The 19,354-nt window shown below is 41.2% G+C and overlaps 1 protein-coding gene across 5 annotated transcripts in view; it reads right to left on the reverse strand.

The window, feature by feature from the left end:
- The window catches only part of LOC130926713 (diacylglycerol kinase beta), a 273,453-nt gene that overhangs the window by 139,947 nt on the left and 114,152 nt on the right, over positions 1-19,354 (reverse strand). For all 5 annotated transcript variants that reach the window (XR_009066272.1, XM_057851809.1, XM_057851807.1 and 2 more), the window contains 3 exons: positions 17,870-17,955; positions 15,247-15,336; positions 14,062-14,222 (listed from right to left, as the gene is read on the reverse strand). Coding sequence is in view for 4 of the 5 variants with exons in the window: in XM_057851809.1 (XP_057707792.1) it covers positions 14,062-14,222; positions 15,247-15,336; positions 17,870-17,955 (337 nt within the window). In the remaining variant the exon portion in view is untranslated. The remainder of the gene's footprint in view (positions 1-14,061; positions 14,223-15,246; positions 15,337-17,869; positions 17,956-19,354) is intronic.

The raw sequence follows: 19,354 nt of genomic DNA on the forward strand, positions 1-19,354 counted from the left end.
TGTCCTGCGCCTTCCTCCGCCATTGTTGTTTGTTTTGTTGAACAGTTTGGACGCATTTTACTCGGTGATGAAGAACACGCGCTTTATGTCCGCTCAAATTCATGTGAATTTGCACTCATTGTGCAGACGTGTCGGCGAGATGTGCGATTCTTAGCCACGTACGTATGAGTCCAGGATGGATTTGAAAACATAGGAATTGGACCGTTCATACCGCATTAAAAAAATCAGATATTTGTCACATATGGGCAAAGAAAGTGTCTTGCAGTGTGAATGTAGGCTAAGTGTTTTGCTCAATAGATTAAGTCTTCGTTCACACACACACACACACACGCACACACGCACCCCCACCCACCCACACACACACGCACACACACACACAGGGCGTGATAATCAATTCAAATTTTTTTGTTAATTCCAATATTTTTGTGTAGCTGTTCATATTGCACAAACATATGTGACTCACAGTATGAGGGGAGAGTGTCGCATGTCACTGCGACACGTGTTGCAGTGTTTACCGAAGCAAGCATGGTCCCTCGGCCGTCCGGCATTTGTGGCGACTTTTGACAATTTTATCTCATATTTAATTATCTAATAATTGCTTATTTTAAATACAGTGATACCTCAGCTCACGAACGCTTAAGCTCACGAACTTTTCGCCTCAAGGACATTAAATTCGCGAGCATATAGTCTCTGCTGACGAACTAGTTTTCGGCGGACGAACCAAACCACACGGTCGAACAGCGCCACGAGAAGCTGACGCACGCTCACGGCGTCCCAGTTCGTCCCCTCCCTTTCGTTGAGTGCGGACGTGGTTTGTGTTTGATAGACATTTTGGACCATATTGAGTGTACTTTTGCTATTATGGGACCGAAAAAGACCCAACCACAGGCTAGTGTTAAGCCTAAGAAGACATTAAAGAAAATAAGGTATATTTTAGTGTAGTTTTAAGGCTTATTTAGTAGAAAATTATGTTTTATGGGGACCTGGGAACGGATTATTCTCATTTTAATGGTTTCTTATGGGAAATAAATGGTCGGAAGACAAACTTTTCGCCTTACACACACTTTCTGGGAACCAATTATGTTCGTGAGCTGAGGTATCACTGTATTATACACTACAAAATGTGATTAAACATTTATTTTAACCTGGTAGCTTTACGTGCGGTATCCAGATGCCAAAGATGCCAATTTTTTGCTCGTTTGTCCACCACATCCGATTTAAATCCACATACTGTATGAAAGTGGCCCCGGTGGGATTTGACTAAAAAAAAAAAAAAAAAAAAAAAAAAAAAAAAAAAAAAAAAAAATTGGAATTGGAATTGAACAGTTCATACTGCATGAAAATATCAGATTTGTGTCGCATATGGGCAAAGAAATTCAGACTTGTGACTTTTTAAACCCCTCTAATTGCCCAGCTATATCACTAACTTAATAAGTACAATAATTAATAAGTTAATTAGGTCGTTCGTTAGATGGCTTGCGCCTGTGAAAACTATTGTATGTCATACGAACTGAGCTGCACTGAGAATAACAAAAATCTAAGTAATCAACCCCCGGAACAAGCCCATGACTGCCTAGAAATGGTCATATTGTTTCCCCAGCGTTAAGATGCCACCAAAGCAATACAGCTATAGCATAAAAACAGCAAAGTGCAAAAGCTGATAAAAAATATACACATGCGGTCAAACAAATGGATCTCCTACCCAGTGTTGTCACAGATAACTTGAAAAAGTAATTTAATTACTGACTACTGACCATACCTCAAAACAGTAATCTAGTTACTTTACTGATTACTTTATTATCAAAGTAACTAAGTTACTTTAAAAGTAACTTATCAGTTATTTTTTACAAATTTTTCTCCTTTTGCTGCCTCAACATAAAAATAACAACAGAAAAACGTCATCGCATGGAATTGAATTTTTCACATAAGGCTTAATTTTTGAGTTAGCGGGGGTTTAATTAGTCGATGGAGTTTATTTCAACCACCATTAACTCGCACTACCTTAACCACTTCGGAGCCCTGAAACTAACAAATAACTGACAAACTGAACAGAATTTATTCAAATCAACTCCAACGACTAATTAAACCCCCGCAAACTCGAGGATTAAGCCTAATGTCAAAAATTCTGAACTTCCCCTTTAAAATAATGACCTCGCCGTTAAAATGTTGTCTATAAATGTTGTACAGCAATAAAACTACAAAAATCCTACAAAAAAATCCTACAAAATATTTCATAATGGGTCAAAATTAGCCTGGAACTCCAGACTCAGCGATTGAGTATGGCGACCTTGCCCCGGATCAAATTCCCAGGGCGGAGCAAACCACAGCAAACAGACAGCAGAGTGGACCAATCAGCGACGGGCAGACGTGACGTTGGTAAAGCGACAACTCTACTGCGGCACGAGCGGAGAACGGAGAAGTTTATTTAACATGGCTAGCGCGAGACAGACGGTTGTCAATGACTTGTGTCGATGTGTTTTTGCTCATTTAAAACTGATTTTACCGCGGATTGGAACATATTCTTGGCTCTGCTGTTCGCCTTCTGTGTTGTTGTGGAGACGATTTCCGACGCGCAAGAGTGACGTTGCTCGTTAGAACACATCTTACAAACAAACAAATTTCCACATTGATTGAGTGAACTGTGATTATTAATGTGTTTTTGGAGGAAAACAACCAGATGACATAATTCAGTCATAGACAAAGTTGCTGTGTGTTCAGTCTGGCACGCATACAGACATCAGTGGGAGGGCAATTGTGTAACATCGCCACAGTGCATCCTCTTTTACCAGTGCACATGATGTTCTCCTTTAGCATTTTTTTTTTCTACGATGACCTGTACAGGTTTTTTTTCAAGTTAGGCTATGATACTGGGGACACACAGGATGTAAAAAAAAAAAAAAAAAAAAAAAAAAAAGACCAAAAAACAATAACAACAGATGGTTGGCTCTAAAGATCCCATGTTGATGACTCATCATAAAATCTGACTAAATACCATAGCCAAGCAATTATTTAGTGAGATACACTTAATATCGCTACTTAGTCACCCAGGCTGTTATTTGGACAGTAATTACAGTAACTAATATATGATTACCTGGTTATCTCCCATTTGGTTCCCACTTGTTTTAATCTGAGGCACCCATTTTATGAATAGATAAACCTTAAAGCTCATCACAAAACAAATATCACAGACAGTATAATACAGAAGGCCTACTGATATAATCAAGAACCATAGGCGGAGTTTCACTTTCGTGGGAGGGGGTCAAAAAATGTTGATGACCCTGGAAATGCAGTGTCAGCAATAACATTAACAACTTATACGCTGAACTCTGGTTAAATCCCGGGATGTTTGAAAGCAATTTCCCAGGTCGGCTGACACGGAGATGACACGCACATTAACCGGGTCGCATCCTAGTATGATGTGCGGGACTTACCCGGGACGAGGCATGTGTCAAAGCAGCCGTTTAATTCCCGAGTCACAGCACAAAGGCTGATGATGTAAATATCATGGTGGGTTGATTGTTATTTCCTCTTTCTTTGCAGTATGACGAAAAGTGGTAAACAAATATCGCAATTATCAACAGCAAACTGGAAAGATAGCAAATTTAAACTGGAAACATAAAATAATTAAATTGCTACTGGATCTTAGAGCTGAGAAAGAGACAATCCATTGTCCATCTTTGGAAATTTGTGGTTTATTCTGTTGTCGATACCAACCAAAAATGACATAATATCCGGGTTATAAAATCCCAACCCCCACCCTCCCCACACAGAGAGCACAATTCGGCAACACGCCAACACGGGACAAGTCTGAAAGTATCCAAATTCCTGTTACATCTCCCCATGTATGACAGCCTTGACAACTGAGAGCAACTCCCACATCACATTATATGGGAATTTAGCGGGAAGTTAAGTCTGAAAGGGGCTATATATATGTATGTGTATGTATGTGTATACATATACATAAATACATATATATATATATATATATATATATATATATATATATATATATATATATATATATATATATATATACACATATATATGTATATATATATATATATATATATATATATATATATATATATATATATATATATATATATATATATATACAGTATATATATACATATACAGTGGGGAAAACAAGTATTTGATACACTGCCAATGGGAAAATCCATTGGAAAGCCCCTAGTGTCCCGATCACAACTGGCACCACTCTTGCCTTCACTCCCCACATTTTCTCCAACTTTTCCTTCAACCCTTGATATTTCTCCAGCTTTTCGTGTTCTTTTTTTTCTGATATTGCTATCGCTCGGGATTGCTTCATCTACTGCTGTCTTCTGATGTTTATCCACCACCACTATATCACCAGTTTGTTTGTCTGGATCTGGAAGTCCCACAGGATCTTGGCTCAATTGTTCTCGACCACCTTCGGAGGTGTCGCCCACCTTGACTCCGGGGTCTCTAGTCCGTACTCGGAACAGATGTTCCTGTACACTATGCCTGCTACCTGGTTATGTCGTTCCATGTATACCTTGCCTGCTAGCATCTTACACCCTGCTGTGATGTGCTGGACTGTCTCAGGGGTCTCTTTGTATAGCCTGCACCTGGGGTCCTGTCTGGTGTGATAGACCCCAGCCTCTATTGCTCTTGTGTTAAGGGCCTGTTCTTGTGCTGCCATGATCAGTGCCGCCGTGTTGTCTTTCAGTCCGGCCTTTTCCAGCCACTGGTATTTTTTTCCCATGTCAGCTACCTCCTCAATTTGTCGGTGGTACACACCATGCAGGGGCTTGTCCTTCCATGGTAGCTCCTCAGGGTCCTCCTCCTTATTGGGCTTCTGTTGCCTGAGGCATTCACCGAGTAGGTAATCACTGGGTGCCCTTTTCATGATGTACTCTTGGAGGGATGTAGTTTCCTCCTGGATAGTGGCTCTGATGCTCACTAGTCCTCGGCCTCCCTCTTTCTGCTTTGTGTAGCGCCTCAGGATGCTGGATTTAAGGTGAAACCCTCTGTGCATTGTAAGGAGCTTCCTTGTCTTGATGTCGGTAGCCTGCATCTCTTCCTGTGGCCAGGATACGATGCCAGCAGGGTATCTGATTACTGGTAATGGCTGGTAATGGCCTGGATCTTATTCTTGCCATTCAGCTGACTCTTTAGGACCTGCCTCACCCTCTGTAGGTATTTGGTTGTGGCAGACCTTTTAGTTTATCAGCTGAAAAGCTCAGTGGTAACATCGCTGACTTTAGTACAGGAGGTCGGGGGTTCAAACCCCCCATTCAAGCATAGTGATATCCAGGTGGCTCCTTAGGCAAGGCCCTTCATGATATATGCCTATACCTCACAATGAGCGGAACAATGATAGCCATACCGGCTCGAACGTCGCCCGAGTTAACAAGGTTCGCGTCAGGTGTTGGACAACCTGATGTCAAGTGGGCTACTGGAACAAGACACAGATGGAGCAGGACGGAGAACAGGGTGTTAATGGAGTGCTACTACAGCAGCATATATATATACACATATGGTGGAAAACACTCAGGTGACTTGAAGTTCCGCTCTGAGACCCCCAATTTGGCCAAATTTCAAAATTGTCCTATATGCATGTGAGATACACCATTGGAAAGCTTAAAATCTCAATTTTAAGGGGGAATAAAAATTTTGAACAGCAGGGCATTAAAAATAAAAATAAATAAATAAATAAATAAAGAGCAAAACCCTATCTGGAGGGGAGAGGATGCGAGAGCAGAATTAAAGACGCCATGATTTTAACGTGATATTATTGCGTACTTACCTTGTTTCGATCCAAAAACTCCATGTAGCATGTATCATCGAGTGTCAAGAAACAGATGTGAATGGCCACAGCCGGATTTTTGGGGGATTTCATGAGTGAAACATGGTAATATAACTAGGGTCGTCATGCAGAAATCCCAGACATCGAGGAGTGGTCGAGATGTTCTTTTTCATATATTTACCCTTTTAAACTTTTTTTTTTTTTTCAATTTTTCTTTGTTTGGATCGATTATTTATCAAAAATATTGGGGAAAATGCAACAGTAACAAAAAACAAATACAATTATCCGAGAGTTATGAGGTAGATATCGGTGACTTTTTTACAGACGCCAATTTTTTTATTGTGACGTAATTTGTTTAAAAGTTTAAAATATGCGAGTGAATAATTTTTTAAAGTTGTTTTTTTAAACTAAATATTAGACATTAATAAATGATTCTAAGCTACAAATGACAGACATTTCGAATAATAAATACAATTATCTTCTTTTTATGGTTAAGTTGAAACAAAAGCGGTTGCGCGACATCTGTAAACAGGGGTTTCCAGGGTAAAACAGACAAATTAAACACAGTTCAGGGGCTTATTGCACCATGAATCTGCTGTGGCAGCATATAGACATATTGTTTTATCAAACACAACAGTTCTTTTGGCTTAAAATACAGCAGTGTATTTTAAAGAGGGGTGCAAAAGCAGAAACTGCTTTTTCAGCCTCGTCTTGTGTTTCTGCCATATATATATTTTATTTTTTAATTTTTTCATCTTGACACTGTTTGTGTTCAATCCTCGGTTCAAGATCAGTTGATGTTGAAGCTTTAAAAGCTTAGGTTTAAAGAAATTCCGAATACCTATCTTGCCTCACCAGGTGTTGTTTTGGCTCAGCAAAGAAAAGGACCATCTCTGAGGTGCTCGTCACATGATCTTTTCGAAAAATAATTTTGACCCACTATAAAATACTCTGTAGAATTTTTTTGTTTTTTTGCTTTACGACTGTTAAATCTGGTCCTGTTTAATGCAAGACAAAATTCATTTACAGTACTGCCAAATATAAAATATATTTGTTAATCATTTACAATTTCGGGGGATACATTAACATAAATTTGCCTTTGCAGTTCAGACACTAAGGCTTAGAAGATTTCTCATAGCACCTGGTATGCCAGTGGACACTAGTAGGGATGTGACAATCTAGCCTAGCGGTCACCAACCATCGGTCCATGGACCGGGAGCCACTTGGCAACGGTCCGCAAGAGAAATAGTATTTCCGTTATAATCATGTGTGCACCATCAACACTTAAGAACAGTGGTACCTCTACATGCGAAGGTCATTCGTTCCAGGACCTTGTTTGTAAGACGAAATGGTCGAGCAGGTTTTTCTCATAAGAATACATTATAATTACATTAATTCGTTCCACAGCCCGAAAACCTACACTAAATCCCTGATAAATATTGCTAGTACTATTACAAATGGCAAATACACATAGCAAAACAAATAAATAATAAGTAAAAATCAGAATAATATAATATTACTAATAATAAGTCCTGTAATAATATAATGATTTTAATGTGGCGTGCTGTACCTGAACGCGCCACGTGACTGACGTCACAGGGTAAGAAAGGTGCAGCTGAGATTTTACTTTCTCTTTTAATGTTTTGTCGTTGCCGTCAACTAGAGCGGACAGTAGGCGTGTTATGTTGCACAAGTTCTGAAATAAATTGCCCGAAAGCGCCGCAGTTCTCGGTTCGCAGGGACAGAGCCCCCTCATCGGGGCGGACTGGGGCTTCTTCCCCGGCGGCTTTCAGGCTGGCTCTCCAGCAAGCCACCTGGCTTCTTGCTTGGCGGCATTCAGGCTAGCTCCCCAATGCGGCCGGCTGCCGAAAGCCGGCCCTCACCTTCACTGCGCCTCGGGGTTTCGTCCCTGGGACTCAGCCTGGTAAGCGTCACCTTTTTCCTTTAACCACCTGCACTAATCTTCTTGGAACCTGTGTTGATTTCTCTGACAAGAAAATCCGCGGTGCGCCCGTCTGCGGCGCGGTCATATCGTCGTATTTCGAGCATGTCGTCGGATGTAGAAACAAATGGTGAGTCAAATTTTACGTCGGATGTCCAAAAGATCGTGTGTCGAAGTGATCGCATGTCGAGGTACCACTGTATAGAAATCAGGATCCAACAGCGTGCTCCACCTCAGGGTTGCTAGATCAGAACAGTCTCCTGCCCAATCACACTGCCCATTTCGGCCCAATCCATCAACACTCCTGCACCTACACACTCACTGCGCATGCACTCTTCTTACAGCAAATATGGCGGCACACTGTGAGTGAATTTCAGAAACTCGTTTTCTTCTCGTAGCATTGCCAACTACGCTTGGTGTGCGATAAACAGACTCTCGGGAGCCATCCGAACACTGTGCGGAACGCCAATGGTGCCTTGTGTGCACCGGGCATAAAGGGCTATTCAGATGAGCAACAGCAGTGCCCAGCTTGCAGCGAGGAAACCCATTCATTTTGTATGTGGGACAGGCCGTTTCCGGAGCTTTGGGATCGTTCGCTCACCACGTTCTCGCCGAAACTAGAAATATTAAATCTTGCCCCCCTTCAAATAATAACACTCCCGGCTGTCTTATGCAAATGAAAAATAATGCATTTTTACTTTGGAGTTCGTTTCCCAGGTGCGACGCGGTCTGTCTATCACTGTCATGTGCCTGCCCCAACCGTCCGTCTTTGGAAGCAGATGATCTGTTCACCAAGGTAAAGGACAGATGTTTGTCCCGTTTGTAAAACTTAATTGATTTTTCTACCCAAAGGCAGCAAATGTTAATAGTTCAAAAATTCTAATTTTAAATGAGGGATATTCTCATTTTTTGTTGGTCAGTTAAATGGAAATTTCATTAGATTAGAAAAAGAACCTGATAGGCTATGGCTAGACAAAGTTTGTTTGATTTACTTTAAATTTTAAAAAAAAGCAAAAAATAACACTGAATTATTGTATTTTTTATTTGGTGCTTCATATGTTTTTGATATTAAAATGTGTTTCTTTTAGTTTGAGTGTTTAAGCTAAATATTTTTATGTGAAAAAGTTTAACATATATTTAACATAATTTAATGATGTATCCATAGCATCAGTCTATGGTTGGCAATTAGTTACACAACCTGTTGTAAAGTTTCTAGTTTACACATATTTTGTCATAAGGTTAACTAGCAAATTAGTCAAATATCCAGTTAGTTTGTGATCTATATCCCAAGTCAGTTTATAAAGAGCTAGTTAGTTAATACTAGTAGTTAGCTAGTGTGTGCGGTGGTTGTCCACGACTGAGGCTTCATTCACGTAAGTGTCCACAGCTGCTGCGTTGCCATGGTGATGCTCCACTATTCATGTGCAGCAACACATGAGCGTTTGACCATGCTGAAGATAAATGCATGTGTGAGGGTGTGCGTCAACTCCATAAAAAACGTACTAGAGTCGTTTGACCACTAACTTCCCTGGAACACGAGCCAATAAGGAGATGTGTTGCACGGTAACAGTAACCTGGCAACCATCTGAATCCACAAATGAAAGTTGTCAAATAGGGAGATACTCATTAATACGTCTGCCTTTTGTTTATCGTCAAAATGTTACATTAAAGGAATCATATGTAAGAAATACACTTCAATTATTAGATGCCAGGCCCAGATAGTAAAATTGCTGTTTTTTTTTAATTGCGTTTCTTCGGCGCACCACACAGCCCAAACCATTTGACCGACTTACGCCGTTCGAATGTCAAAATGACCGGAATTTTTGCACGACGCAGGGAATTTTTCGAATGACTCCCGGAGGTTTTTTTTTTTAAAAAAAAGAAATTTTCAAAATGTATCTAGTTTTACAATTTTTGACCAAATCACATAATTTACACGTCAAAGGTTCCAGTGCAATAAGGGGCATAAACGTTTGCTACAGAATTTGCCAAAAACTTCCGGTTCCCCCAAAATTCGCCAAAAACTGTCCAATTAATTTATAAGGAGATACCACTGACAGCCATTTACATCCAAATTTCTCATTGATTTTCAAAGGCAAGAAAACATAGGTCCTTGTGATTTTTAATCATTTACCATGACAACCAACTGACATTAAACTGGCGCTCAAGTAAGTTGATGCCATTGACAGCCATGCACGTCCATGCCATCGACGGCCATGTACTTCCAAATTTCCCATTCATTTTCAATGGCAGAAAAACTGGTTGTGATTTTTTACCAAAAACTTACCATTACAGCCCATGACATTCAACTGGCGCTCAAGTAAGTTGATGCCATTGACAGCCATGTAACAGGACGCCCCCAAATAAGCAGGAAATGACCCGATATCAACAGGACGCTTCCCCCAAATGTCCCCAAATAAACAGGAAGTGACCTGATATCAACAGGACATGTCCCCCAAATGTCTGTAAATAAACATGAAGTGAGCTCATATTGCCCCTGTAATGTCCCCAAATCAACAGGAAGTGACCTGATATCAGCAGGACGTGTCCCTGAAATATCCCCAAATCAACAGGAAGTGACCTGACAGATCTGTATCTACCAACGCTTAGACCCGTCGTAATTTCTCCTGAAATTGCAGTTTTGTAGTTTATTAAATGCCCCTAATATTTCAACGGACATTAAAGAAACGTCCAGCCACGGTTCTTCGTTAAACTGAGATTTTCCCATTTAAAAAGTCGATCGTCAGTCCGTAAAAGTTGTTATTGTGTTTACAACGGATGTTCCGCCCTCCACCAATCAGCCAATTACAAGATCAGTTCTTTGTCTGCATCCAGGTAGCGTGAGCTCAGTAAACAAATACTTCTACAACTTTTACGAGCAGTCTGAATTAACGATGTCATCTACCACTAGCGCAAAAACAAAAAGAACTAGTTATGACTCCCAAGTGAGTCATGTCAAAGTCTGAAATAAGACAAGGATGTGCATTTGTAAGGGTTTGAAAGGGATTGAAAGGGATTATTATTAACTAATAAGTACACCTATGCATAGGGTGTCTTTTTTAATATTAAAGGAAAAAAAGTAATATAGACCAACTTAAAATAAAGTATAACTTTATTAACATTGTTTGTTTGTAGAAAAAAATAAAAAATTGGCACATCCAAACTGTAAAAATATTTGGCACATGTTTGGGCCATTTGATACTGAAAAATAAAATTTAATAAAATAAAAAAATAATCATAAATTCAAATTGATTCACAACATTAACTCATAAGGACAATATGCCAAACAATTTGATGGGAAAAAAAATAGAACAAAAAGGAAAGTGTCATTGGACAGTTTTGTATTTGTTTTTTTTGTTTTTTGTTTTTAAACATGCATGATAGTATCGGTTACTGATAATTATCGGCCGATAATTGCAATTATGACGTCACACAAATAATCCAGATAAAAATAAAAATTCAACCAATAATGCAATCCGATAATTATATACTTGATTTAACCACAAAATGTGCGCAACCGAAGCAGTTTTGTCCAATTTAGCACACTGCCTCCTCAATCCCTCCCCCCTCTAAAGCCCCTGAGGGAGGAGGGATTGAGGAGGCGGAGTTACACAACAGAGGCAGTTGGAGATCATTGCGGCTCTGTCACCAGCGTGGCTGGATTTATCCGTGTGTGAAAAAAAACCCGCTCTCGCCATCTCCACAACATGCATGCAGAAGTTCTACGAGCCGGAAAAAAAGCATCCTCATTCAACACCACTAACCCGATCAGCCTTTTAAAGCTGCATCACAAAGATTTGTGGAATGAACACAAGGCTGCTGCTAGCGCGAATGCTAAAGCTAATGTAAACACACATAAAGTAAGCTAAACTACGGGGCTTGTGACGATGGAGAGACGCTATGGCCTTCCTGGAGTCAGATTTTTTGGGAATGCAGCCCAAAGCGGGTGATAAACTCCATCTAAGGCTTATCACCGGCACAAGACCGATAGTAGACAAGTAGCAGTCTTCCGACGGAGCCCGCCACCCTGGCTGGTCTGGCAGACGGCTGCCGCCTCGCCCTAGGCGGGGCGGGCGGGCATTCAGGCCGAGCCCGGTTCCCCAGCAGCGGGACCTCCGGTGAACGCTCGAGCGTTCCCCCACAGTGTACGGGACGCAAGGTGCGCGCCTCCGTCTGGAGCAAAGCCAGGCCCTGAATATGCCGCGGCGAGCCGGCCGGGGCGGGCAGATATCCGGTACGAGTGTAGCTGCTGCCGCCACTCATCTACAGTTCAACTTAGCGAGCACCACGGCCAGACAGAGGCCTGCAGCGGGTGCTAATTTGGCGGCCGGACAGACCGAAGGGCACAGGCGGGAGGAGATGCCGGACGAGAGACGTTTTTTTACCGAAAGACCTGAGAGCCAAAGCCCCGGATAAAAAAATAATGCGGTTTATACGACCACCATTCTTCATGAAAAACATGGCAGTCACATCAGTTTCACCACGGACATTTGGACAAGTGATGTCAAGTAAGCATGCATATCACGACGGCACAGTGGTTAGATGATAATATCAACATGCGCCAAACCACACTCACGCAAGTCAGCCAGTCAGTATTGCATTCCGTACACTGTAAATTTATGATGGCTTAATCAGAACATTCTTCTTAAATCTAGTCAAGTAAATTTCCCCATCTTGTTTTGAGTGTTAAAGACCAGTTAACAGATGAATGAGCCAGATTATTCCACTTATTTGAAGTACGTAAACATTGGCATTTGTTCTTTTTAAGTCCAGACAGCTTAAAAATTTGTCATTTTTCACCTAAATCAAGAAAAAATTGCTTTCTAATAATGTTTTGAACCATACCTATTCTTGAATAAAGAACATTTCTGAAAAACAAATTTTTTTAGGATTAAGTATACGGTAATAATTTATTGCTTAAAATAAGGCTGTTAATCTTATTTTCAGCTCGCAATTTTTCTTCAAGAAATCTGAGTGAAATACAGTTGCGCTGGCAGATAATTTCACTTGTTTCCAATAGATTTACACTGAAAACAAGGGAATTTAATTAGTTTTAAGGAGGTGTGTTTTTGCAGTGTAGTAATGTTATAAGATAAGATAAAAATTTACTACTTATTGACATTTGATGTTGAAAAAAAGAGCAATAAATTATATTTTTGCACAGTAATATTTTCTTTTGTGTATACGTTAAAATTTTACATGAATCCTTTAATAGAATTATCGGCTTGACATTATCGGTTGGAGCGAGGAGGAAATTATCGATTGTCGGTATCGGTTGAAAAATGTATTATCCGCATCACTAGTTTTTTTGCTTTAGGCAGTATCAGCTCGTTTGCTATGGTGTGAGTTTATTTTGCACTGAGCAACACGGTATGCCACCTTATATGACGCTAACAGTGCTCACTGGTTTACTTATGTAACACTGACAAAGCAGGACGATTGTTGACAATATTCGAAATGTTTTCGCCGAAAAAAAAAAATCAAGCTGCTTATCAATGTGATTGGGGTCTAATGTCTTTAAGTGATGTTTTAAGTGATTTGGCTTCTTGCTGTCCACTAAAAACATTTTTTGAAACAATAAACAGACTGATCTTTCCTTGTTTTCACTGTATTAGAAGTCAAATGTTACCTACGATTCGTCATATTTCCTCGTCTTAGCTCTATATATCTCCAGTGCTCTTTTCTTTGTGCTCTTGTTTGGTTCAAAAATACTGCGCACACTCTGAAAATGACAGGGCTACTGTCACCCATCACATGCGCCACCCCCGGCATTGCTGTTCGCCCTTCTGTGGGATGGGGGGGGCACACCCCACTATTTGAGAAGTACTGCTGTAAGTACATCATGAGATAACACACTTACTCATGGCGTTATGCAATTTGTGTCCAAAGTTGGCTGGCAAAAGTAGCAGAATCCCCGGAAGCCATGGTTGTTGTTGTTCTTGTTGTTTAAGATGACGCGCTCTCATAGGAGGAAGCGGAAATGCAAAGAAACCTACGGCGGCTTTGATAAATCAAAATGGTGCGGTTCTGAAATTTGAACATACCAATTTGAATGTTTTTAACATCGTTTCAACCAGAAAAGTCGATTTCAGTTCAAAATCGATGAATCCAACAACCTCACTTTGTGCACCCTAACATTTTGCATACCTACAACAGCCGTCTGCTCTGCTCGGATCAAACCATTTGCTATTAACAAGTCAGAAAAATCGACAGTCAACGATCCACAAAGTCTCTCGGGCAACAATCTGGCTGAAATTGTGTCATGAAATCTATTGAGATATTAGTCTTGGCTCTGTGAAACTTCTTATAAGTTATTAAATGTTCTTACCACGCCGATAGAAAAGTAGTTGTTGACGATGTTATAGGGGACCGGGTCACCTTTCTCCTCCTTGTCATCAGGCACTATATCGATGTTCCAACGGTCCAGGACCACCTCGATGCTGTACTCAATGTCTCGCAGGAACTTTAGCAAACTGCCGCCCTCGTATCCTGATGACATACAATAAAACACACATTTAGATATGGCGGAAAACACAGACAAGACTAAAAAAGCAGTTTCTGCTCTTGCTCCCCTCTTTAAAATAAACTACTGTATTGTAAGCCAAAAGAACTGTTGTGTTTGATAGAACAATATGTCTATATGCTGCCATAGCAGATTCATGGCGCATTAAGCCCCCAAACTATTTTTAATTTGTCCGTCTTACCCGGAAAACCCCCGCTTACAGACGTCGTGCATCCGCTTTTGTTTGCCGAACACCAGTCTGCACCGCTAGCATGACAATTTAGTGCATTCACACTTTTAATACGAAGCCACACTTTTGTAAACCTTACTGTAATGTGCAGAATGTGTGTAAATTGTTGTGCTGAACTAAATAGGAATGTTCCTGAAAAAGACATTGCTTTGATACCAACATGAATTGCTCCTAAACCTCTAATTACCCTTCAGCATTAATAGTGTCATCAATTAACGCATACCATCGAAACATGCACATCGATGTAGCATTACAGAGTCAAGCATTTGTGTCAGTCCATCTCAAGTGTGGGCCAGAGAAGTTGATTAAGTTGGATGTTGTTGATACAGTACAGTTGATGCAGTCACTTTGCATGGTAGAGTTGAAACTTGCATATGTAGATATAGTGTCGATTTGGATGTAGTGATTAACCGTAGTAACTTGCAGTGGTTAAATGCCAGGGACATTCAATGTTGGTTTTTGGCCTTGCTGCTGACCTGTAGAGATTTTTTTCAGATTTTCTGAAACTTTAACGATATTGTGCATCTTAGATCATAAAATTCCTTGCAATTTTTTTTTTAAACTGTTGGCGACAAAATGTGCATCCCACCACATCCTTACTACTGAACAAATTAACTTTTAGGGATGCTCATTGTAAATCCAATTATGGAGTAACACAGGGGTAACACATAAAAAAAGCTGCTCAATAGTATGTTTCCGATTGATGGTTTGCACTTGAAGTAATGACTTTGCCTGTGTAGCATAGCATGTTGGGGTCTCACCTCCCCCCCAGCGTAGGCAGCGTGCCAGGTCGTTGCCTGTCCCTAGCGGGAGGATAGCCACCGGTGGATGCCGGGCAAAGTTGGCCTTGTCTGCAGAGACAAATTTCTATTGTCATATTTACTCACCAATGACTGAACAGACAAGATAGAAAAAAACTTTTTTTCCCAACTGATTTTCAATGACAAAATTTATTAGTGTCATTAGCAGGGAGAAGATTGTGCATAAGGTTATATTTTACAATAAAACAAATCAAGCAAATTATAAAAAAATAAGTTAGTTCACGCATATATTGCTAAACCATCACCTGGATGACAAATATGTTTTGATAGATTCATATACAGTAACTCTGGATGACCACATCACTTCACTTGTAGCTTGCATTTATCTGCATTATTCTACACATAATAAAGGTATATTGTATGGACAAAGTGGCTTTGAAAGCAGTTGGCTGTGCATCTGGTACCTGGGTCTTCATTGGGAATTTACCTGACTTCATCCACCTATTTATACCACCACCATTACTTTCCAATTATAAAACCTAAAAAGGAATTGATACTGTACAAAAATGTCATAAAACATCACACGCCGGTGCCATACACATCACCTGTAATGTTATTAGTAAATATTTACATGACATGACGACTGTATAGTATGAAATAATATAAATTAAAAACACAATCCTTACTTACCTGTTGATCATTTAACGTATTATTGAACACAGAATGCTAAAAAATGTGTCTTTCAAGTCTAATTTGGCTTTCTCTACCAACCATTTAGCAGGCAGAAAAATGCTGTTGTATTGAGGCGCATTTGAAATCTGATTGGCTAAGGAAATTAATTCCATGCCTCCATTCAATCCATTTTCTCCCACTTATCTGAGGTTGAGCCGCAGTGAGAGCCAAGACTTCCTTCTCCATAGCTACTTCGTTCAGCTCGTCCAAGATGATCCCGAGACCAGCTGGGACACATAGGGCACTTTCACACTGTTTGGTCCGTTTTAAACAAGACCAGAGTTCTTTTTCAGAGATAGTCTGCTGTGTTTCCGAACTCTACTTCGGACATAACAAACGAACTCTGGTTCACTCAAAAATCGTTGGTCTCAGGGGTGCGCTTTTGCTACCTCTGTATACAGCGTCACAGCCTGGAGCTGTTATTACACATAGAGCGTCCTTGGAAGCAGAGGTACAGCGTGCACACTATAAAAAATTAATAATGGCAAGATGACAGACGATTAACCATGGCCAATGTTGTTGTGCTGCGCTAAGCAGTTGCATTTGATACACATAATCGGGTTCCAATGTGGCGGTCGTGTTTTGCATGCTGTTCCTGAACGCATCGTGTTAGATGCGGAAGAGTGGGGTGGGATAAATTCACTTTCATTCTTCTAGTTGTTGGCGTCGCCTACAGCTGACAGTCACCGTGTTGTGTTGCACAAGTTAAAAAATAAAGGATTAAACACCTGACAAAGCTGGTGACTTACTTTTTGTTGTTACAGTATGAAGGAAACAAATACCTGCAGCAGAAGCTCAATTTTTCGCTTGTTTTTTTCCTTTTCCCGCAGGGAGAGGTGGGAGGGTAGTACGGTTGGCGCAGTGTGAATCCTGAACCTTTTCAACAAGTCATTTGCAAGTCTTGTTGCAAGGTAGCTCTCCAACCAGACCCTGGTCCTCTTGGTCTAATGTGAAAGTGCCCATAGTCTTCCCAGCGTGTCCTGGGTCGACCCCGAGGCCTCCTCCCAGTGGGTCGTGTCCGGAACACCTTACGAGGGAGGCGTCTGGGAGGCATCCTAATCAGATGGCCGACCCACCTCAACTGGCTCCTCCAAATGCAGAGTGGTGATCAGTTAACAGTTCCGTCCCTCTCTACATCTGAGTGTCCAAGACATGAACCCCAGTGGACAGGCACCGAGTCAGGGGGCAAGAAGTATGCTCACACCTGCTTGGTGCCTCTCACCCTGGGCAAGTCCAGAGTCGAAGAGTGCCCACCCATCTAAAGGGTAATGGTACCAGAGCCCGAGCTGTGTGTAAAGGTGAGCCGGAACTTCTTATGCTCATGCAACAGCTCAGACTCCTTCCCTAACAGAGAGGTGACATTCCATGTCCGAAGAGCCAAATTCTGCAACTCCCACCCAGCAGCCTTCGCACCCGACCTCCTTTGCCCCCACACAGAGAACCCACATCATCTCTTAAGGCATTGCCCGGCCGAGCCCCATTTATCACAATGAGTAAATTTAAAGGCCCTGGCCAGATTAAACACACATGGGAGAATGTAGAGGCTGCAATCGGATTGGACAAAAAAATCTCACATCCACACCTAATGGAAACATTGTAGTGTGTGTAATGTTTCGAATAAAGGATGGTACGAATCTTTTAAATTTCGTTGTGACTGTAAGTTAGTCCTTCTGGTAGTGTTTAGGCCTATAGTAAAGGCCTTGTTGGCCCTGATATCCACCACTGCTTAAAAGACACTATGAATCCAACATAGAGAAGCCAGTTTGCTGTTGGGATTTAAAATGACTCTGGCTATACCATCTCACTCATGCAGGCCATCTAGAATTAGAGTGGTACAATGTCTATTTTGATACATTTTCAAAAAGGTGGCACTGCGTGTATGAAGTTATACCTATACAGTCGAGGATCCAACCAACCGTGCCATCCCCACCGCACGCAAGCACTCGGAAATCAGGGACGTCATGGAAAAAGTTGAGCCTGTGAGGACAAACGTGACATTATGAGTGGTGTGTCAACACTAATTTGATGACCTCTCAAGTTGGCAAAACAGATTTCTGAATAGTGATGTCAGCACAGTGGTGGAACAATGTCAGTCATTATGGTGATAAGTATGGCTGAGATGGCAAAGGTAACACACATTCCTTGGTTTTTGGGCAATGGTTTAGCATCCTCAGATGCTCAAGAGGTGAATCAGTACAGGTAATGAATCAACACATTTTTGTTATGTGGTTGGTGTATCAAGAAATTTAACTATTTGGTGTGCCACAACAACAAAAAAACATGTTTTCTAGTGCACAGAAAAAAAACAGCATAAAATTGTTTCAAGTTAAGCGTGATTTAAACACAGATTTTATAAATAGTATTACAGAAGTAATAGTATAACATATAAAGTATATTGGTCTGACAGAAGCGGGGACTGGACAACTTCAGTAGATGGCGATAGTTAAATTGACTTCGAACAAATGATGACGCCATGGATTTCTCTTTCAGTTGTCAACTCACTGTGTGTGCCTTCAGAAGTTTGATTGCTTATTCCCTCACTCACTCTTCCCCCTTTCCAAAATTGCACAGGCGCCACATCCTGACTCAATCATCCAATGACATTCAGATATTGTACATTCAAACTACAGTTGTGATTTGTATAACTCTTGACACAAATTCATGAAACACAGCGGCAAGGTTACTAGTTTATATGCAGGCAATAGCATATGGTTTAAAAAAGCATGAGTCTACTACAGCACAATACAGGCTGAAGGCTCGAACTTTATTAGCAAGAAAGGCGCTACTATTGGCAAAAGGGTCAAAATTAAATAAAGAACAATTTGAAATAAATACCATTTTGATAAACAACGGACAAATTGTGTAGTATGGCCCAGAAAAACAATGGCTCAAAAGACCTTCTATGATGAACACGAACATTGAACTTTGATTTCCCTCGCCTAGACGCGGGTCATCCAGGACCCTCTGTAGAGCCAGGCCTGGAGGTGGGGCACGATGGCGAGCGCCTGGTGGCCGGGCCTGCACTCATGGGGTCCGGCCGGGCAAAAACCGAAGAGGCAACGTGGGTTCTCCGTCCCATCTGCTCACCACTCGTGGGAGGGGCCAAGGAGGTCGGGTGCGTAAAATGTTGGGTGGCAGCCAAAGGAGGGGACCTTGGCGATCCGATCCCCGGCTGGCTTTTGGGACATGGAATGTCACCTCTCTGGTTGGGAAGGAGCCCGAGCTTGCTCGTGAGGTTGAGAAATTCCGACTCGATGTAGTCGGGCTCACCTCCACACATGGCTTGGGCTCTGGTACCATTCCTCTCGAGGAGGGTTGGACACTATTCCACTCTGGAGTCGCCCATGGTGACAGGAGACGAACAGGTGTGGGCATA

The sequence above is a fragment of the Corythoichthys intestinalis genome, chromosome 12, assembly GCF_030265065.1.
Source record: "Corythoichthys intestinalis isolate RoL2023-P3 chromosome 12, ASM3026506v1, whole genome shotgun sequence".
Taxonomy (NCBI): Eukaryota; Metazoa; Chordata; class Actinopteri; order Syngnathiformes; family Syngnathidae; genus Corythoichthys; species Corythoichthys intestinalis.